The sequence below is a fragment of the Schistocerca serialis genome, chromosome 9 (assembly GCF_023864345.2).
Source record: "Schistocerca serialis cubense isolate TAMUIC-IGC-003099 chromosome 9, iqSchSeri2.2, whole genome shotgun sequence".
Classification (NCBI taxonomy): Eukaryota; Metazoa; Arthropoda; class Insecta; order Orthoptera; family Acrididae; genus Schistocerca; species Schistocerca serialis.
The window spans coordinates 240,117,895-240,141,046 of NC_064646.1; the positions used below are offsets into that span (position 1 = coordinate 240,117,895).

General features: G+C 42.7%; 1 protein-coding gene across 1 annotated transcript in view; it reads right to left on the bottom strand.

Annotated features, from left to right (window-relative positions):
* LOC126419513 (uncharacterized) overlaps positions 1-13,612 on the bottom strand; it is a 730,476-nt gene extending 716,864 nt beyond the window's left edge. Inside the window, exon 1 of the mRNA XM_050086703.1 lies at positions 13,456-13,612. Coding sequence (XP_049942660.1) covers positions 13,456-13,612 — 157 coding nt within the window. The remainder of the gene's footprint in view (positions 1-13,455) is intronic.
* Between the last annotated feature and the right edge of the window lie 9,540 nt (positions 13,613-23,152).

Sequence of the window (23,152 nt, forward strand, 5' to 3'; positions counted from 1 at the left end):
TTATTTGTGGGGACTTCAATGTAGATTCTCTGAAAGAGGGTAACAGGAAAAATGACCTTGAAGTATTACTGAGTTCTTTCACTTGGGTGGTAAAGGATAGCAGCTCACTGATAGATAACTTCGTTACAGACCAAGATAAGTTTAACCAGATAAATGCTCAGCCTGTTGAGAATGGTCTTTCTGATCATGGTGCACAGCTAGTTTCAATATATGACATAGCTCCATTCAGCACTACTAAATAGTCCTCCAAAGTAGTACGTTCAGTCAACGATTTAACAATTGCAAATATCAGGGAAAGCCTACAGCAGTTAGACTGGGATGAGGTGTACCGTAAACCTGATGTCAATTTAAAATATAATTTATTTCATGACACGTTTGTAAATGCATTTGAAAACTGCTTCCCCAAGAAAACAGTTAAATATACTCGTAAGAAATCATGTAACAAACCGTGGCTTACTAAAGATATAAAAATATCTTGTAACCAGAAAAGGGAAATGTATCTGACAGCAAGAAAGAGTGGTGACCCAGAAACTATCAAACATTATAAAATCTACTGTGCTATATTAAGAAAAGTTATTAAAAAATCCAGAAGTGTGTGTATCATGTCCGAAACCAGCAACTCTGATAGTAAAATTAAAACAATTTGGAATATTATTAAAAGAGAAACAGGTCAACCAAGAGCACAGGAAGACAGTATTACCATCAAATTGAATGAAAACTTTACGAACAAAAAGTCAGAAGTTAAAAATATTTTTAATAATCATTTTCTAAATGTTGTGCATATAGTAGGATCAAGGTGTTCATTAGAAGATGCTAGGCTGTTAATGGAAGAGGCCATTCCTATGCAATTTGATTCAATTGAAATCTCACCCACTTCCCCCTCTGAAATTAGGTAAGTAATAAACTTGCTTAAAAGCAGAAACTCACGTGGAATTGATGGCATTTCTAGCAAAATACTAAAGCTTGTTCTCATCAGATAAGTAAGATTCTCAGCCACCTGTGTAATAGCTCTCTGGAACAGGGCATTTTCCCTGATAGACTGAAATATGCTATTGTTATACTTTTGCATAAAAAAGGGGATAGATCTGATGTCAACAATTACCGTCCAATCTCCCTTCTAACAGCTTTATCTAAAATTTTTGACAAAGTAATGTATTCAAGAGTCGCTTCACATACTTGTAAAAATGAAGTATTAACAAAATGTCAGTTTGGTTTCCAGAAAGGTTTTTCAACAGAAAATGCCATATATGCTTTCACCAACCAAATTTTGAATGATCTGAATAACCGAACACCACCCATTGGGATTTTTTGTGACATCTCAAAGGCTTTTGATTTTGTAAATCATGAAATTCTGCTAGACAAGCTCAAGTATTGTGGCGTGAGTGGGACAGTACACAAAAGGTTTAATTCGTACCTAACTGGAAGAGTGTAGAAAGTTGAAATAAGCAGTTCTTATAATATGCAAAGATCAGCACATTCCTCAAACTGGGGAACTATCAAGAATGGGGTTCCACAAGGGTTGGTCTTGGGTCCTTTGTTGTTCTAAATATATATTAATGACTTGCCATTCTATATTCATGAAGAGGGAAAGTTAGTTCTCTTTGCTGATGATACAAGTATAGTAATCACACCTGCCAAACAAGAATTAACTGATGAAATCGTCAACAATGTCTTTCAGAAAATTACTAAGTGGTTCCTTGTAAATGGACTCTCACTGAATTTTGATAAGACACAGTACATACAGTTCCGTACAGTAAATGGTATGACGCCATTAATAAATATAGCGAAGGTAGAATATTCAAAATTTTTAGGTGTGTCCATTGGTGAGAGATTAAATTGGAAGAAACACATTGATGATCAGCTGAAACGTCTGAGTTCAGCTACTCATGCAATAAGCGTCATTGCAAATTTTGGTGATAAACATCTTAGTAAATTAGCTTACTACGCCTACTTTCACTCATTGCTTGCGTATGACATCATATTTTGTGGTAATTCATCACTGAGGAATAAAGTATTTATTGCACAAAAGCGTGTAATCAGAATAATATCTGGAGTCCACCCAAGATCATCCTACAGACATTTATTTAAGGATCTAGGGATATTCACAGTAGCTTCTCAGTATATATACTCTTATGAAATTTTTTATTAACAACCAAACCCAATTCAAAAGTAATAGCAGTGTGCATAACTACAATACTAGGAGAAAGGATGATCTTCACTGTTCAAGATTAAATCTAACTTTGGCACAGAAAGGGGTGAATTATACTGCCACTAAAGTCTTTGGTCACTTACAAAGTAGTATCAAAAGTGTGACAAATAACCAACAAGTATTTATGAAGAAATTAAAAGAATTTCTGAATGACAACTCATTCTACTCCATACAGGAATTTTTAGATATAAATTAAGAAAAAAAATAAAAAATAAAAAAGTTGTTATATTAAGTTAATTATGTTGTTAAATTAACTTAATTATGTCATGTATTGGAAAATTTGACTCGTTCCACATTATTACGAAATATCGTATTCATGATCCATGGAACTAGTATTAATCTAATCTAATCTAACCAGCTCGCATCCACTCGAGCAATGTTAAGTAATCTTTTGCTCATCTTGTCACAAAAACGAACCATCCTCTATAGACTTGATTGTCATCCTAAATGGTACCGAATTTACAACCGGAATCGGATGATTTGTCGTAATGTTGGCCAACTTCGCTGTGTATAACTAAGAAAAAACTTGCAGAGAACCTTCTATTTAAATTTGATATTGTTGTGTTCAGTGTTGTTTCTGCTAAACAGGATCTAATACGTTATATTGGCATCTGTCCTGAAATTGTCATGTCACAATCTATGTAAACTCGTGTGCTTCTTTAACAACAAAATAGGAATAAACCAATTTTATAGCTGAACACCAATGTACTCTGTCGTAGAATAAGGGTCCACTCCTAACCCAAATCACACATTGTAGCCACGCTAGCACACTCACAGGGTGTTTTAGTTGATGTCTGACAAACATGAAAAGGAGTGAAGTGTCAGAAATTTACTCAACACTGTTTTGTAAGAAAACTGTCGTGTTTCTTCCAAAGAGGTCCATTTGAGTTTCATCATTGTCTCTTTTACACTTTCTTATAGCCCAGAACAATATGTTAAGATCCAGGTGGCGTATCTCTGAACTGGTCGATGTCCGTTATCAAGCCTGCGTGATAAAGGAAACAAACACTGGAGCAGTACTCTATGTTGCGGCATCGGTCTCAGGGATGCCACAGCCGTCGGTCCAGGTGTATGAGGGCGAGCCACTTGTATAATTTAGCTTCCTAGTGCTCCAATACTGCTTGTCTAGAAACGCAGCGTTCTGCTACATGCTGTAGCGGCTGCTTGGCGGGCCTGTGCTACTGCCACAGAGCTAGTATTACGTTGGTCCCTAAGTTCATTACGTTTCTGTTTTGCTTGTTAGTATTCCGGTTGTTATGGATTTGTCTCTCTATTGTCATTTTTTTTTGTAGTTAACTATTTGCTGTTTGAGTCTACATATTGGCGAAGCAGATAACAATAACGTGTGCTATTCACTCTACATATCCTACGTTGCCGTACGGATACCGTCGCCGTATCGGTACCGTTGCCTAACGGCAAGTCATGACACTAACGCTTTAGCTCCACAGCGCACAGTCTGAACATCATTCCTGCAAAGTTGTCAGGTAGTTTTCCGTCTACGCCGGGTCAAGATTTTGAAGATGAATGTTCAGGCCTTTGAAACAGGCAAAATGGATCTAATAAAAATTTTGTGAAGCGGACGACTGATTTTTAATCTAGTGAAAAATTACATAAACTTATTTAAAATATCCCAAGTGGCAAAGTTCTTACTTTGGTGTCAAACAAAATATATAAATTTGACGCCAGGGTAAAAATTCTTTAAGACACGCCCTCTTAAAAGCACTTACGAGCTGTGGGGCGCTACCTGCACAGATTGTAAGACTAATGTTACCAGCCTTAGAAATATGTCATTCTTTCGGTGATCAGATTTTAGGATAAAATAGCAGATAAAACCTTAATAATTCTGATGATGAGAGAAACCAAACCCCCACCCGCCTGATCTGTGTTTAGGCCATTATACCAACCATTCTTGATGAGTGTTTTATTATTCGACTCAATGCGCCACAAATGCAACAACGACGACCTAGCTACATGGCATTATGAACCTGTCACATTTCACAGGAAAGATAACACGTAATTAATATCGCAATGATTGATGACTTGATAAAGCATTACCCTGTCATATACCTAATTAAGTGATAATCCCAGCTGAAATAAACAAATTCGGCGCTAACTTCGTATAGAGAAAATTAAAGACAGGAAAATCTCTTCTGGACATACACGAGCAAAATCATTATGTACGCCTCTGTGGTTGAAATATATATTTTTTGATCTGTTGTAGAGAATATGACTGTAGGAAACCTCTGCGAGGAATTCTTCCGTGTTGCCACATTACTACGGAAGGAAAATAGAGATCTCGTGAACCTACATCTGAGACTGACAGTAATTATGTAATCTGTTTGGTCGACATCTGGTGTACTATACAGGTCCAGTTCCAGTGACTTGTGGAGTCTAAGCTTTGAGAGCTTAGAGTCTTTATCCCAGAGAGAGGTGAAGCAAGACACCATTATCAATATCAACTACGTATCGTCTACCATTAACAGGTCTTTTGTAATGTTCTGGTAGGCATGCTTTCGGATTGTTGTCTTCTTGATACAATATGCCGATAATATAGATAATTGTCAGCACCAGGTGCCCCATGGCGTACTGAACCAGGCGAGAAAATACTCTTATTTTATTCCTGCCGAATAACGCCTCTCTTCACCTTTGTATCATTATCGTTCCGGTCTTCCGTATCCCTCCCGCACCCGAGCGCACGTAACTCGTTCGAAGCGTTCCGCAATTGGTCCCACCGGCAATAACTGGCGTCGAGGTGGCAGATAAGTAGGTAATTTCTCCGTTTATGGCTTGGACTAAGCTTTCTGGCGCTCTTTGATCGATTTTAACGCGGGATCCCATGTCCTGCTCAGATTGCAGCTAGAGACCGTCTCTATAGGATTTTCATCCAAATTGATCTGCATTACCTCATTAATAACCCTGTGCCAGAACCTTGGCATCTGAGCCAGGGCTTTTGCAGAACCATAATCCATGAGGTGATTAAGTTATACATACTTTTCTGCTACAGATGGCTTGCTTGGTTGTACCAGATGTAAGTGTGGAGTCCGTACTCTTACCTCCACTGTTCCAGATATTTGTTGGTTTACGACATACCATACTGATGAGGAATGATCGAAGCTCCTCACTTTCGGACGTCGAAGACATCTTTAGGTAGTCAGAAAGCTCAACGTACAGATGGGGATATCAGCCGCTGGCACAGCACTTGGACGCCAATCACCTCCAGTGCTAGCGACCGTCAGACAGGGGGAGAAGCGCTCGAGAGCTGACGGAATACGGAACACCAAACCCACGATTGCAGATAGACGGAAGGGGACGATAATCGGCATGTATAAATGGGAGAGCAACCTCCTCAATTTTCAGTGCGTCACCGAACACCTGTTGGTGACAACGAGCTACGTTATCGGAATATTGTGATGCAGCTGACAAAAAAAAAATCTGATAGTAGAGCCACGAGTTATTACGTCTCATCAGTGCCTAATAACACCACATCTTACATTAACAAATCTTGATGATCACATGTTATCTTAAAAAGTTACCTCCATTATCGTCGAACTTGAACCGCCCTTTTCCTACATTCGTAAGAACAGTATTCAGTTGCCGAGATCACTCCAGAAACGTGATCGCTATGGACCTTACATATTACAGAATCTACATCACATGACCCGGAAAATGGACTTGATTATCTATCACATATTCCATGAACCATAGATGTTGTGTGGTGGCTTGTGTTCTTTGACGATACAGATAGCCGCATTGTAGTGGAACTATATCGGAGGGTTGTGCGTGAACAAACACATGATTACTGAAGAGGGGCGCAGCCTTTTAAGTAATTGCAGAGACAAGAGTCTGGATCGCTGACTGATATGATTTTACGATACCCATTCTACGGAAGATTGAAACCAAGGCGAAGCAAAATGCTTCATATTTCTCACGGACTTTTAGGTCTACTGCCAGGCTTAATAATGACGGAATCCTATTGAGTAAAAGATTACGGATGTAAAATCGTCTCCCATTCGAACCTCCGGGTTGGAACTAACCAGGAGGCCGTTGTTATCAGATAAAACAAAACAGGAATACTAGGGGTCAGAGCGTGGAATGTTAGAGCCCTTAAGTTAAAGAATCTGAAAAGAGAAAGGGATAGTTGAATATAATGCATATTATTGAACAGAGTGCCTGGACGAAGAGCAGTTCTGACCAGGTGGTTACAGAATTACGAACACGAAATCATATACGGTTTCTACACTATTAGGCCTAGAAATAAACAGGAATATAAGAATGCAGATAAGCTACTTGGACCAGCGTAGTAAATCCGTTCAGTAGCGAAGCTAGATGGGAAGCACAAACTTATCTCATTGTTATCTTTGATGATGATGATGATGATGATGAGATTCAGAGAATGTATGATGAGATAAAATGAGCTAATTGTGGCAGACGAAAAGTTGAAGTGATGGGTGACTGGAGTTGAAGTAGGGAAGCGATAAGGAGAGCTAAGAGGGAAGTTATCTGCTAGAATTTTACACAGAGCAGAATACAGTAATTGCTAACAGGTAATTTAAGAAATTTGGAAGAAGGTTGTATTTATGCAGATGTGGGAAAGTTTCTGATGGATAAGATAGATAGGTGGAAATGGAAATGAGCGTTTGGCGTCATTGGCCGGGAGACCTCTTACAGGGCAGGTCTGGCCGCTTTGGTGCAGATCTTATTACATTCGACGCCACATTGGGAGACCTGCGCGCCGGATGGGGATGAAATGATGATGAAGACAACACAACACCCAGTCCCTGAGCGGAGAAAATTCCCGACCCACCCGGGAATCGAATCCGGACCCGTAGGACGGCAATCCGTCACGCTGACCACTCAGCTATCGGGGCGGATTGATAGATTGATAAAACAGAGATATCGGAACCAAATTTTACAGTGCAAAACATTATGCAGATTAGGTTTCTGATGATAAGGTATTGGTTAAGAACTGCTGGTTAAATCTTACGAAACAGAAAAGGATACAAAGCTAAGAAGATGAAACGTGGGTAAGGTAAAAGAAACACAGATTGTTGAGAGTATCAGAGGGAGCTTTGGACAATAATTGACAGAAACAGAGGAATACAATACAAGACAAATGATTACCTTTCAAAAATGTAATAATGAAGGTAAAAGAGAATGAAATGGGCATAAACATAAAGCGGAGTTAAGCCCCTGAAAAAGACAGGAGGTGCTGATTTTAACTGTCGAAACGAACGAGGGCAACAATGTTTTTATTCGAAGGTCCAGTAGGTCGCGACATTAAATGTATGCACACCACCTTCCGGCCGCAAGTGGCCCATCGCAACCATCCGACAGCCGTGTCATCCTCAGTTGAGGATTCGGGTAGGAGGGGCGTGTGGTCGGGACACCGCTCTCCTGGTCGTTACGATGGTTTTCTTTGCCTAGAGCCGCTATTATTCGCTCGACTAGCTCCTCAATTGGCATCATGAGGCTGAGTGCACCCCGCAAAATGGCAACAGCGCATAGCGGCCTGGGTGGTCACCCATCCAACTGTCGGTCACGTCCGAAAGAACTTCGGTGATCTGACGGGATCCGCCGCATCCACTGCAGCAAGGCCGTTGCCTCGCGACATTAAAACCACAGTGAAACTCCGATTAAGCTCTGCGCAGATGTATTGAGCAGTGTCTCTAGTATACCAATCTATGGCGTCACGCTGTACTAATCAGTTCCGAAAGCGCAGGGAGAATGATGTCTCGCGCCAAGTATGAAGTGCGTGCTGTCACTCGATTTATTCATTCTGAGACGTGTAATGCAGCGGATATTTATCGACGAATGAGTAATGTATATAGCGAAACTTTTATGCATGACGGAGAAGTACGGCATTGGTGCAGGAACTTTGAAGCAGGATGTACAGATGTTCATGATACAAGCGGTCAGGGAAGGTGTCAACCAATGATATTGTTCCACCAGTAGATCAGTGTTTCTGTGTTGGTCTTCGTAAATTTAATTTCCTCCTCCATACCATCGTGAGTGAGACACATTATCGCAAACTCTATGCGAGATGTGTTCCTAAGATGCTGTCCGACCGTCACAAAACGAACATTAAAGTTCCTCCAGCGCTAACATGATGCAGGAGATGATCATTTGACCAGAATTGTCACAGGGAACGAGACATGTGTTCATATCGAAAACGAAGAAACGAAACAGCAGTCAAAACAGTGGATGTATTCTTATTCTCGAGTACACTAAACAACAGCAAGCGAAACTACTACAGCAAAAAACGCATGGCTACTGTGTTCTGGACCGAAAAGGAGTTAAGTTCGTGGAATTCATGGAACGTGAAAAGACCGTCACTGAAGCCTCATGCAGCGTAATTCTCCAGTGTCAGCGGAGGGCAATTCTGAACAAGAGAAGAGGAATGTTGTCATCAGGTATTGTCCTTGTCCATGACAATGCTCGACCGTAGATTGCAGCTGCAAAGAAAGACGCTCCCGCAGCGTTTTAGATGAGAAGCGCCTGATTACCCAGCACACAGCCTGGATTTGGCTCCGTCTGATTTTCGTCTACTTACTCAAATGACACGCTGTGTAGGAGGATATCATTTTGGCACAGATAAGGAGTTGCAACTAGCGTAGAGAACTGGCTGGACACACATGCCCCCTCCTTGTATAACGAGGGCATTGGAAAGGTGTATCACGCTACGACAAATGTTTAAGTAGGAGGGGGGACTATGTTGAGAACTAACTGAAAGTATAACTAAATGTTGCAAAGAAAAAAATTTTGGTCTTCACCGTGGTTTCAAATTCGCGGCCGAGGAATAATACAGCACTCGTAGAAAATCAGGAAATAAGCGATACACTGTCTAAAAATGATCGACATAATGTACAAAATGATAAGGCAAAAATAGTTAGAAGACAAAGCAAGGCTTAAAGCATGTATGACTATAAGAAAGATAAAAGTCACATTTACTAAAATTTGGAGAAAATATATATTGATACACAGTCCAGTCACATTGATGTAACCATCACATATGTTCCACGTCTACGTGCAATAAACTCTCACAGACAGCACGTGGCAGCACCAACCGTGGAAGGAAAACGTAGCGTGTCTAGGGGACGCCTACAACAGTGACGTTGTTCTAGCAATGCGGAAGTGGAGCGATTTATCTGACATCAGAAACAACGTTATCATTGTCCTTCGGGCAGTGGGTGGAAGCATTTCACACACAGTTAAGATCTTAAAGAGTTCGGGTGCCGCCGAGGGAAAGGTGTACCGTGGATGGCAAATCAGAAACAACGTTATCATTGTCCTTCGGGCAGTGGGTGAAAGCATTTCACACACAGTTAAGATCTTAAAGAGTTCGGGTGCCGCCGAGGGAAAGGTGTACCGTGGATGGCAAAACGACGCTACCAAAGTCGGAGCCGAGGCATAACGGGCTGCAAAACGGGCCTGATATGACAGAGGTGAACGACGGCTGCAGAGATGTGTACAGGCGAACTGTTGACTAACTGACCGATCAGATGAGCCAAGGGGCTACCAGCAGTATCACCTCTATGACCGTCCAACAAATAGGCTTTTGCGGCAGGAGCCTGATTCATGCAACCACGCTGACTGCCGTTCATCGGCGACGAAGTCTGGCATTTACACGCCAGTACCACAGATGTCCACTGAATAGCGACATGTGGCCTTGTTACATGACTCACACTTGATGCTCCATCGGACAGATGGTCGTTATCGTGTAAAGCTTGAAACGTCAGAAAGTAGGCAAGTCCAGGCCCGAGGAGGGAGCGTTATGGTCTGGGTAATATGTTCGTGATATTTCTTGAATGACCTCGATTGGATGAGGGAAGGAATATATAATTCGTCTGTGTAAGAGAAAAGGTCTAAAGGCAATATTGTAGAAGGAAAAGAGAAAACTTATTATGATGGGATGCGTGATCTGACATTGCGAGAAGAATTTGAAAGAGCAGGACAGACTAAGTCGAAACAATTCTCCTGGGGTAGACGATATTCCATCAAAATTTTTATTCTTGGCGTTCCACCTGGTATTCCAGATCTATGAGACAATCGAAACACCCTCAGACATCATTAATCGCGTAATAATCCCAGTTCCTAAGACGGTAGTCGTTGATAGATATTAACAAGCCGTTGTTGTAAGACATTGTCAGGAATTATAAAAACGTGGAAGGATTGACTGAATCCGATCTCGCGGAAGATCAGTTTGGGTCCCTGAGAGAAGAGGGAACTCGTGAGGCAATGCTGCCCTTACGTAATGTTTCCGAACATAAACTGAAGAAAAGTAACATTTGTACCTTTTGTAGCTATAGAGAAAACTTTTTGAAGTGGTGACTGGAATACACTCTTTGAAATTTTAAAAGTGGGATGGATTAAACTGAGGGAATGAAAAGTTATCTACAATTTGTACAGGAATCAGACTGTACTCATAAGAGTCGAAGTAGTTGGGAAGAGAGAGAGAGAGAGAGAGAGAGAGAGAGAGAGAGAGAGAGAGAGACTGGAATGTAGCTTATATCTGACGTTATTCAGTCTGTACATCGTACAAACTGCGAAGAAACCAAGGATTACTTTCGAAATGAAACTGAAGTTGACGGAGAATTAATTAAAACCTTTAGATTCGCCGATGACACTGTACTTTAGTCACAGGCGTCAAAGAACATGGATGAAGTGTTAAGCGGATTGACGGTGCCTTGAAAAGAGTAGAGAATAAAATCGATGAAATGAACAAGGGTAAGCCGACCAGAGTGGCCGAGCGGTTCTAGGCACTACAGTCTGGATTCGCGCGACCGCTACAATCGCAGGTCGAATCCTGCCTCGGGCATGGATGTGTGTGATGTCCTTATGTTAGTTAGGTTTAAGTAGTTTAAGTTCTAGGGGACTGATGGCCTCAGAAGTTAAGTCCCATAGTGCTCAGAGCCATTTTTTTTGAACAAGGGTAATGCACACAGTTGTATTACGTCAGGTGATACTGAGTCAATCAGTAGGAAACGAGACACTAAAGGCAGGGGACGCGTTCCATCATTTGGACAGTAAAGTAATTGGGTGACATAGCAAGGTAAGAATATTTGAAGAAGAGATATTTGTTAACTTTAAATACGAAAGTAAGTGCTAGAAAGTATTTGCCTGGAATGCAGTGCTGTAGCGAAATGAAAGATGGAAGATCAACAGTTCACACAAAAAGAGAATATCTTTTTAAATGTGGTGCTATAGGAGAACGCTGAACATTAGATAGGATAACTAGTGAGAAGGTTCTGATTCGAAATGGGAAGAAAAACATTTATGGCACAAGTTGAAGCATCAAGGAACAGTCATTTTAGTAACTGGGGAAAGTGCGAAGTGGTCAAAAGTTTAGAGGCAGACCACGTCTTGACTATAGTAATCAGGTTCAAATGTTAGTAGGTTGGAGTAGTTATGCAGAGATAAAGATACTAGCACAGGATAGACGGGAAGTGCAGCGAATCAATCTTTGTACTGTATACCACAACGATGAAATCGGTGGTAAAACATTGCATCTAATTTCAGATTATGAGTACTTTGGGTGCCACGTAACGTATGTGGAGGGTAAGATAATAATCCACCTGAATGAGCACCTATCAAAAAATTGTGAGAAAACTATTTGAACCATTAAATGGAAAGTAAGAGAGAAGAAATTTTAGAAATTAAGGGCAGGTCCCTCTATTATAAAATAAGCTTAATTTTTGTCTCTAGGAAAAAGATACGCATCTGGAAACATCACATAGATAACGGTTTAGACCTGTCAAAAGGTTTAATCATGAAAGATAAAAATTAGGGATATCTAAGTGAGAGCACAAATAGGTGTGAAATCTATAACAGAGAAAACTGCACAAAACATAAAAGAATGGAAGAAATACGTTATGCCTATATCGAAGGTCAGGATACTTAAGCAATCTACATATCGTATGCCTTTACGGAAAATATGTGTGGCGAAATCAAGGGCATGATGATGAAAATTGGAAATCCGTAAGCAGTTGATGAAGAAAAAGAAGCTACCAACTGAAAATGTTCAAGCATTTGCTACAGGATTTAACTTATCAGAATACATTTAGAATATCTTGCACACGGTATTAATAATGATAGTCAAAGGTTTTCACGATATTTAATAGAGAGCGAAGTTTTTGAAACAGGTAGTAATATATCTTAGGAGTGTATCTTGAGACGCCCATTAGACTCATATGGCTGAGGTGAAGGAGCGTGGCCTCAACGGAGTGCAGCTGTTTATGGGCTTCCAGGAGACTCAAAAAGCTGAGCTGAAAGTAGTTGTACCAACTTACACGTGATTTTCACATTCCGCTGCATACAAAAAAGGGAAATGAACAAAGTGACTGGACAAACTGCCTATTGGCTTCTGTCTCTGGTTCTTCGGCCGACGTTCATCTAATGATTTTACTGACGTTTCGCCAGCACGAGTGGCTCGCATTGTCAAAGCTTCACCCTCCATTGCCGGTGGTGAACTGGAGCCGAGCTCGCGACCGCAGACTATGTACCTGGCGCGCCAACGTCCGAGGGCTTCTCCGCGGTCATTTCCGTTGCGATTCTCCTCTTGCTACCTGCGACGGTCGTTCGCTGCAGTACGGGAAGCCAGGATCCGTTTACCTTAAGGCTTTCCTCTTTCTTTTTGAAACTGTTCGCGTCTTTTTGTATTTCTACAGCTTCTCTGAACAAGTGCGTGTGATAGTGCTTCTCTACAGCCAGAACTACCGCGTCGGCGAATTTTATTACGTGGTCGGTCTCACTCAGTGCGTGCTCTGCCGCGGCCGATTTCTCCACCTGCCCCAACCTGCAATGTCGCTTATGCTCTTCGATCCTGGTGTTAATGGATAGTCCAGTCATTCCGACATAAACGTTTCCACATGTGCATGGTATACATTATATTCCCGACATTGCAAGTGGGTCCCTTTTCTCCGTCGCCGATCTAAGACACTCTTTGATCTCCCTTGTCGGTTTGAAAATCGTCTTTACACATGTTTGCGAAATATACGGACAGAACCGGCCGTGGGACATAATCTAGAGATCATTCGTGCAAAAAATCCTGCACTGGCAACGCTTTCGAATTTATGGACGGCTATGGAGGCAGCAGGCTCAATATTCTGCAGGGGACTTCCAGCGTCATGCTGAGTCCATGTGAAGTCGATTTGCTGCACTACGCCGGACAAAAGAAAACTCCGACACGATATTAGAAGCCTTTTGTCACTTCAGTGTAAAACAAAGGTGGTTTATGCGACGTGTCTGACCTGTGCGGAACTGGACGGCGACGTCGAGCAGGAAGACGGCGTCGCTAATGGAGTCGCAGGAGAGCCAGAAGGCGGGCGCGCGCTGCTGCAGCTCGGGGAAGCTCTGGCGCACGATGAGCGTCCACAAGTTGTAGAGCACGCAGACGGTGAGCAGCATCAGCCAGTAGAAGTAGAAGTTCTCGTCCGGGTTGACGACGGTGCGCGGCAGCCGCTGCTGGCCGCGCCGCCGCCGCCGCCGGCGCGTCGGCGTCGCGTTGCCCGTCGGGCTGGAGCCGCCGTCGCCGTCGTCGCCCGTGTCCACCGTCTCCTGCGGCAGAGGAGCGGGGGAGGCGCGCGAACCACCGGCCAGCCGGCGGCGCCGACTGCGCTACGCAATGCACTATAGCGGGCGTTCAAATGAAAAGCTACGAAGCGTCGTAATAACCAAACGGGTCGGAATTTGCATGTGCCGCTTTGGGATAAAGTAGTGAGACATCCAGGAACGCGAAAGTAGTGTTACCATCTCCCACTTAAAAATATATGATGCTGTGCCCTCAGCAGACAAGGTGACGCTAATTCTTTTTCAGCGTCAGAGATTCGAGTCTCATCGAATTCGTCGCTTACAGAAAAGCAATTAGAACTGAAGTGTACTGTGGGACAATCTGTAGGCTACATAACTCCACGAAGAGCAAACGTCCTGGGCTTCTCATGAAGGAAATGATTCTGCTCCACAATAACACGCGTGAACACGCCTCCAAGGTCACATGAAGTATAATGGCCACCTTCAATTGGGAGCAGCTTGAGCATCTGCCATACAGCCAAGACATGTCGCCCCGCGACTTTTAAGTTTTTAGTCTGCTAAAAGAAACCTCTCAACCAGAGGAAATATGGGAAAAGGGATTTTTCGGTTTGTGAAAAAGTGGGCTAGTGGCGGTTAGGCTTCTGAAGATTACTTCTGAATAAAGATTTCAATTATACCCTACAGTGTTGTATCGTACCTGTTCTTTTGAACATACCTACTATATGGGGTGGTCCATATTCTTACAGGAGGTGGCACTGGTCAAATCTAGGAAAAGGACCCTACAGGCATACGCCCGGATGCGGGCAATTTCACATCATTAAAAGACATAATATTCACCATCGACTGTAGGGGAGAGTGTTGTACCCTGAGGATAGTGAAACTAGGAACAGATAATACTTCCTGTTCGGTGTTGTGATCTTGTGACCCTTTTTACACGCAAGAGAGTGCCGTAAGCAGTTTCTGCCATCTTCTACAGTTTTTCGTGTCGTGAGACGTGAGGCAGTAAATTCTGTCAACAGAATGAAAGGATCACTTTTTCGAACCCCCGTAATTATCTCCGAGTGCGACGCAGAAGTTGCAAATTGGGCTCAAACGTGAATACAATCTTCCCCTGTAAAATTGCAAAAGCGGAGCGCACTGCGACGTCAAACCTAGCGCTCTACGACAGTCCAAATAGTAATGTGTAGAAGCATGCGAAAAGAAGGATTGAGCTCACTAGTTCACAGTTGACGTCCAAGCTGCGTTAAAGATGACACGTTGGTCCCCAATTTCAACACGATTCTGCCACGTGCTCAACGGCAACTTTAGCATGCCACACGGTAGGAAGGTTATCGCAGCCCCTCATAGCCTTATTTCAGCCCTTCTGGTGACGCATTTCGGATGAAACCCAGAACCGTGGCTCCCAGCGTTAAAATCACGTCGACCTCTTGTGGGTGGCCGAGGAAAACATTTCTGACACGCGACCCTACACGAAAGTGCATCAGGCTGTGGCAAAAAGGGCGTCAATGAAACCATCGCTTTCCTTATGGAGTTGATTCCCAAACATTTCAGGGTTGCAAATGACGTTTCGTAGCGCGATAAGCGACAGATCGATGTTGTTGAGAATCTTTGACGCTGCTCACACCCGAGACGTTCCAGCTCTTCTCTAAGGACACTGTGGGACTGTAACTGCATTCAGCGTTATCGCACCACTTTTGGAGTGCGGAACCTAGAACTGCTCGGCCACAGTGGCCGGCCGGTGGCACTCGTAGGTAGAGCGACGAACATCATTTGGGGAATATCCATAGAAGACTGATGGCAATTGTAACTAGTAGTTTCTTAAAAAGCCCTCTTGCGTTGAAGAAAATACCTGCCTCGGCGTTGTATAACCCATGGATTAATTACTACCGCCGGTCGCTGTGGTCGAGCGGTTCTAGGCGCTTCAGTCCGTAGCCGCGCTGCTTCTACGGTCGCAGGTTCGAATCCTGCCTCGGGCATGGATGTGTGTGACGCCCTTTGGATAGTTAGGTTTAACTACTTCTAAGTCTAGGGGACTAATTACCTCAAATGTGAAGTCCCATAGTGCTTAGAACCATTTGAACTATTTTTTAATTAGCACCTTCAATTAATTTCTTCAAATTTCTTGTCATAGCATTCGTTTGATACCGAATTCTTTGTCGGTGGCATTCACACTTTTTCCCTCAAACAAAATAAACATAAGCTACAAAAGTCCACGAAAACACAGTCAAAGCACGACTGAAGAGCGTGCTGAGGCTCCACGCTCTATGGGACTTAAATTCTGAGGTCATCAGCCCCCTAGAGCTTAGAACTACTTAAACCTAACTAACCTAATGACATGATACACATCCATGCCCGAGGCAGGATTCGAACCTGCGACCGCAGCGGTCGCGCGGTTCCAGACCCCAACACAAAAATTTGAAACAAAAGTGTGGTTAAGAAGCAACAGTTAGAATTATAATCAGAACTTTTGCACATATCAAAAATGTACTACATTTATGTAAATTTGACAATCGAAAACTGATAACATTTGACTAGTACAGAAGAAATATTCCGGTTTAAGAGTATTTTACTTTTCAATCACAAAATAAAGAATGCACGCGTGTACTTCACTAGATCGACAAGTTGCTTCTGGCGGTCGCGCGATAGGTTCCCCTCCCATGACCGCTTCTTTCCGCAATTTGATGCATTAGCTTGCGGGGAGTACTTTCCGAGATATTTCGATTGGCAAAATTAACCTTATGCTCAAATACCCCCGCCATACCTTATGCCTTTGGCGGCGGTCGTCTGTGGACATCATCTGTGCACCGCGGTCGTCGCGCTCGCTCATGGTAAGTCTGAGCGCTGACTGCAACGTTATGCAGTAGTGTTTGTGCGAATCTTAGAAGTTACAAATGTAAGTCTACCTAATAATACAGGCAACTTCATGTTTACGTCGATTGTAACTTTGTTAAGTCGAACTCCTATTAATTCAAATCTTTTGTTGAAGAAGTTGTGAACATACGTTGTGATGATATAGTTGGTACCGAATGACGATTGTGAGCAGCGTTGGTATATCAGATTGTTAAACGCCGACCTATGTGATTGAACTGTCTTATTTAGTGGAGGAACGAGTAAATTTAAATATTCTGAAGGAAACACTGGTGAAGTTAGTGTTACCCATACCGGATTTGGTATAAAATAGAAATGCTCCTTTAACTACTATTTGACGTTGCAAAAGAACAAATAAGTGCCTTAGTATCTTGTTACTGGATAGTGATCGGTAATATTCCACATTAGTGAGCGAAACCATGTACGTTTGCTACACTGAATGGTAGCAAACAATTTTAAGTCAAATGATATTAACATATTCCGTCGTGTATGGACATCTGTGGCTACCGAGCTGTTGTCATGTAAGGAGGGCAGCCCTGCATTAAGTGCAGGGTGTGCCTCAGCGTATCACGTGCTTGCACTTCGTGGTAGACCAGCTGCCGGCCGGTGAAGTTACGAGGGTTGTCCAGAAAGTAAGTTCCGATAGGTGGCGGAATGGAAACCACAGCGAAAACCAGAAATGTATTATTTGCAACAGTTAGGTACACCTTCCACCTACTTCTCTACATAGTCGCCGCTCCAACTTCGAGTTTTGTTGTAGTGTTGTATTAACTTTCCAATATCCTCGTCATAGAAAGCAGCCACCTGTGCTTTTCGCCTGTTCTCTGCACTGGTCTGAAGCACGTTGTCTATGAAAAAAAATTGTCTTCATAGCCAGCGGTTCTTGGGAGCAGATATGAGACTCAGGGGGAGTCAGTTACGGACTGTACTGTGGGTGATCAAACACTTCTCATCGGAAACGCTGCAGGAGCGTCTCCATTGCCCCTGCAGCGTGCGGCCGAGAATTGGCATGAAGAAGGAACAGCTAAACAGTTGTGTTATGAGGGCTGCATGACACAGGCGAAATCTCTAACCAGGCCCTAATACTTGGCGGGAGACGCTATTACTTACGTATCTTTACGTGCACACTGTTCACTCAGAACTGAAAAGAGCGACGCGACACGGTCGACGGGCATACAAGAGACACAGCCCAGCCCATCTGTACAAAGCTTTACCGGATTTTCCCAGTGGTTTCCATTTCACGACCGATCTGAACTTACTTTCTGGACAACCCTCTTATTAGACCCGCGACTACATCCACCATGCCGATTACGAAGTGGTGGTTGTTTGGCTGTTGCTCTACTTCCCTTCCCAGCCACTGTCCTCTTCACTCATCAAGCAACATCAGTGGTAACACTATTCCAATAGACATTCCAAGGCAGCTCTAAGTCGAGTAAGTTCAGGTAAGTATTCCCAAACCGGATGGACCGTCTGCTGACGAGGACATCACTCATCCCCAACAAGACACCGCAACAGAAAAATCTGAAACCTCACCGAAAAGGCGCTCCCCCAGGAAAAACAAGAAGCGAAGAATCGCATATCCACCTACCGAGCAAATTGTTCCACTAATACAAGATAAACTCGAGCAAATAGCCAATAATTTAAATGTATGTCCAGAGGAATTTCACGGCCTCATTGAGCTTGCACTCGCTCAAAGCTGAGTCGGCGATAGTGTACTCACCCCTACGCAAGATAATATGACACAAGTGTAACTCCCCACAAAGGTATCACAGATCTCCAAGCAACCAGCAATGGCATGTTCACATCTAAGTTTCAAAAGAAATGTACGAATGATACGAAGTAAGAGAAGAAAATGAGATAAAGGCCTACAAATTTTCGCGGAGGCATTACCTGTCTCCTCCAAAAGTAGGTATGAGCGGGTAAACATCTGACACTTACTGGCAGCCTCCATACTGACTGCCTGTGATGCAGAAGTTGAACACATTAAGCGCAGAACATTGAGGACCCATCTCAAGCCTACAGAACTGCATATACGAACATAAACAGCGTCTGCAGTTTACTGAAATTAGGCAGCTTGCAATACTCATGCTATGTGGCAGGTATTGATATTTACTTCAAGAAGAAGCAGAGATTGCACTATACGAAATACGTGAGTACAATGCTGTAATTAATGCGGGAGCCGGAAGCAAACTGAAGACAGAAATTATGTTAAAGGAGGGTATAATAGTGAAGCACGTATAAAAGCTCATAAATAATAGAGGGATCGCCTGAACCGCACGCAATACCCAGATCGTCAATGCATGTGCCCCATCTGATAGTAGCAAACGTAACAACAGAGCAGAGTTCTTTTAAATATGAGTTTGTCCACCTCTTTGAAATCTACCAGTCTAATATTACTTTAATGCGTGATTTTTAACTGTTTCTTCATTCCCGGAGGACAGGTCCCTAATTTTAACCCACCTTCATTTTAATTGACGCTTGGGAGTACAAAATCGGCAACTGCCTTGTTTCTAATAATTCTAACACCAAACGGAAGTTTGGTCCATCAGATTTACTAACCATGCTACATTTATATGCACAATATGTTATGTTGGCAGAAGAGCCAACACCGTGTTACTAGTGGAGGCCGAAATGCACGCGTTTTAGCTCACGCAGGCTGGCGTGAAGAGGGAAGAGCTATACTGACGTGAGGTCTGGAACATGTCAAGGAATGAGAATTCAGAAAGCGGACGTAATTAGTTTGATACTTAACTTTAATCCATTAATGATGAACGTCGCTCCTGGCGGTACATGATTCACAATGCAGGGTGATTCAAAAAGAATACCACAACTTTAAAAATGTGAATTTAATGAAAGAAACATAATATAACCTTCTGTTATACATCATTACAAAGAGTAGTTAAAAAGGTTTTTTTCACTCAAAAACAAGTTCAGAGATGTTCAATATGGCCCCCTCCAGACACTCGAGCAATATCAACCCGATACTCCAACTCGTTCTACACTCTCTGTAGCATATCAGGCGTAACAGTTTGGATAGCTGCTGTTATTTCTCGTTTCAAATCATCAATGGTGGCTGGGAGAGGTGGCCGAAACACCATATCCTTAACATACCTAGATAAGAAAAAATCGCAGGGGGTAAGATCAGGGCTTCTTGGAGGCCAGTGATGAAGTGCTCTCTCACGGGCTGCCTGGCGGCCGATCCATCGCCTCGGGTAGTTGACGTTCAGGTAGTTACGGACAGATAAGTGCCAATGTGGTGGCGCTCCATCCTGCTGAAATATGAATTGTTGTGCTTCTTGTTCGAGCTGAGGGAACAGCCAATTCTCTAACATCTCCAGATACTGTAGTCCAGTTACAGTAGCACCTTCGAAGAAAAAGGGTCCAAAAACTTTATTGGCTGAAATGGCACAGAAAACGTTCACCTTAGGCGAGTCACGTTCATACTGAGTTGTTTCCCGCGGATTCTCAGTGCCCCATATACAGACATTGTGACGGTTGACTTTCCCGTTAGTGTGGAAAGTTGCTTCATCACTAAACACAATCTTTGAAACGAAAGATTCATCTGTTTCCATTTGAGCAAGGATAAAATCACAGAAATCGATTCTTTTAATCTTATCAGCTGCAGACAGTGCTTGAATCAATTTCAGACGATAAGGTTTCATAACTAACCTTTTTCGTAGGACTCTCCATACAGTTGATTGTGGAATTTGCAGCTCTCTGCTAGCTCTGGGCTGCGAACAAATGCTTGCTGGATGCGTGCTACATTTTCATCACTCGTTCTCGGCCGTCCAGAACTTTTCCCTTTGCACAAACACCCATTCTCTGTAAACTGTTTATACCAACGTTTAATACACCACCTATCAGGAGGTTCAACACCATTCTTCGTTCGAAATGCACGCTGAACAACTGTCGTCGATTCACTGCTGCCGTACTCAATAACACAAAAAGCTTTCTGTTGAGCGGTCGCCATCTTAGCATCAACTGACGCTGACGCCTAGTCAACAGCGCCTCAAGCGAACAAATGCACAACTAAATGAAACTTTATAGCTCCCTTAATTCGCCGACAGATAGTGCCTTTTGTTGTTGCAGAGTTTTAAATTCCTAAAGTTGTGGTATTCTTTTTGAATCACCCTGTATTATCTGTTAGTAACTGAATAAGGCGCCTTGCTAGGTCGTAGCAAACGACGTAGCTGAAGGCTATGCTAAACTGTCGTCTCGGCAAATGAGAGCGTGTGTAGACAGTAAACCATCGCTAGCAAAGTCGGTTGTACAACTGGGGCGAGTGCTAGGGAGTCTATCTAGACTAGACCTGCCGTGTGGCGGCGCTCGGTCTGCAATCACTGATAGTGGCGACACGCGGGTCCGACGTATACTAACGGACCGCTGACGATTTAAACGTTACCACCTAGTAAGTGTGGTGTCTGGCAGTGACACCACACAATTAACATGGAGAAACAGGGAACCTACGGAGCTGGGAGTTAATGGATGCTAAACGTCTCACACTTGCAAGATGTCGAATGCTGCGAACGTTTCAACTAAATGTGCTAGGACTGTGACGGTAAGCTCCCGTTCTATAATTCCGCTTTGACTTGCTGGCTTAAATGTGTGAAACCGAAATCAAGGAAAAAGTTAAGTGAGTATAAGCAGCAAGAATTATTGGTACAGGCAAACAGCCGAATTTTACTTCCAGTGCCTCTGGGACCTCTACAAATTTATGCATCTGGTAGTGAAAGTTTCGTAGCTCTGAAGCGAACCTTTTCAACTCTGTGCAAGAACACAGAATGTCGTTTTCCATAAAGGAACTTCGATATTTCATATTATACGCGACTGGAAGAGAGGACACAGAAAAATATTCACAAAACTAAAAGAAGTGACAGTACTGTTCTCACAACATATAATGACGTTAAAGAGGGAATGTTTTCCATTTTGCTGACCTTAAGTGCGGCAGTGCCGTTAATTACGAAGTTCAAGAAAATGTGTTACAATATCGTGAAGGCAGACTTAGAACTGTGACATCTCGGAGTCCTATATTGGAGACTGACGTCGATGATCTTATAACTGAAATCGTTCAGAGTCCAAAAACTAAATCTCCGGGGCCTGATGGCCTTTCAGTAGTGAACTATAATCTCGCACATTCTAGAAGGAATTTCGAAACACCGACACAGTTTGTCAATCAGAAAACCAAAGACTAATTGCTGTACTGAACATTGTTCACAAAACTATAATGAGCATACTTGCTTGAAGATTAAAAATGATAACGCAAGAGGTAACTGGTCCATATCAAACTAGTGTGGGTAATGAAAGATCTATTATTGAAACTCTGAATGTAGGCGTATCATAGCGACAGAATACGTTTTAGTACTTCTGTGCGGTGTTATGACGTCTAATTTGGAGAAGGTTTTCGATAATGTGAACCACCAGTACCTTCTCAACACAATGTTTACAGTAGGTTTTCCTCAATAATTTGTCAACGTCATTGGTATAATAAAAAAAAGCAAATAAAACTGTGCATTCACAATCGTAACTAACTAGGCAATTTGTATTCACGAGTTTAGTGAGTCAGGTTATCCAGTGTTGACTGCTTTGTTTAACACTGCCATTGAATCGCTGATAGCCACTTGGAGAATCAGCTGTGAGGGTTGTTCATACACAGACATAACATAATTTTTAAGGCCTACGCAGATGATGTGAGTCTTGTGAAATTGAAACGGAGAAGACTCCCGTCATCAACAAAGGCGAACTGGTATCAGATGTGAAGTTGAAAATAATGAAAAATAACATCATGAACATAGTGCATGGAGTAAGTTTGAAAAACACGAACAGCTAAATGCTGTCACCCATACACAAATTCAGGTTATCGACTACAGAACGATTTCTCACTACAGTGTTCCGCTCTACACAAAAAACAGTGAGAAACTAGCAAGAATTGGTTACTGACAATTACGAAAAATCCTTTCAGTACCTATTATCGTTCTGCCAGAATGTGAAAAAATACTGAAACTGCCAAATCGTAACAGGGAGTGTATTTTGCAAACATAATATTCTGGAAACATTCCCTAGGCTGTGGCTAAGCCATGTCTCCGCAATATCCTTTCTTTCAGGAGTGCTAGTTCTGCAAGTTTCGCAGGAGAGCTTCCGTAAGTTTGGAAGGTAGGAGACGAGGTACTGGCAGATGTAAGGCTGTAAGGACGGGGAGTGAGTCGTGCTTGGGTAGCTCGTCGGTAGAGCACTTGCTCTCGAAAGGCAAGTGTCCCGAGTTCGAGTCTCGGCCCGGCACACAGTTTTAATCTGCCAGGATGTTTCATACTATTAAGAAACTGAAATGGATGACGTCTGCTTTACATATCCATGCGTTAAAAGGTACATTTTAGCCAAGTGCTGTGGAGTGTGTTATCATAAGATTATGTAGCTACGTAGTAGGACTATATTTGTTTAAATAATGCACTATGGTAATTGTCAAACATTAAACCACGGGTTGGCAGTGCGCCTGCGCGTTACGAGGATTCTTCTCCATAATAACGTAAGGCATTGCCCAAGACTTCTCACCTA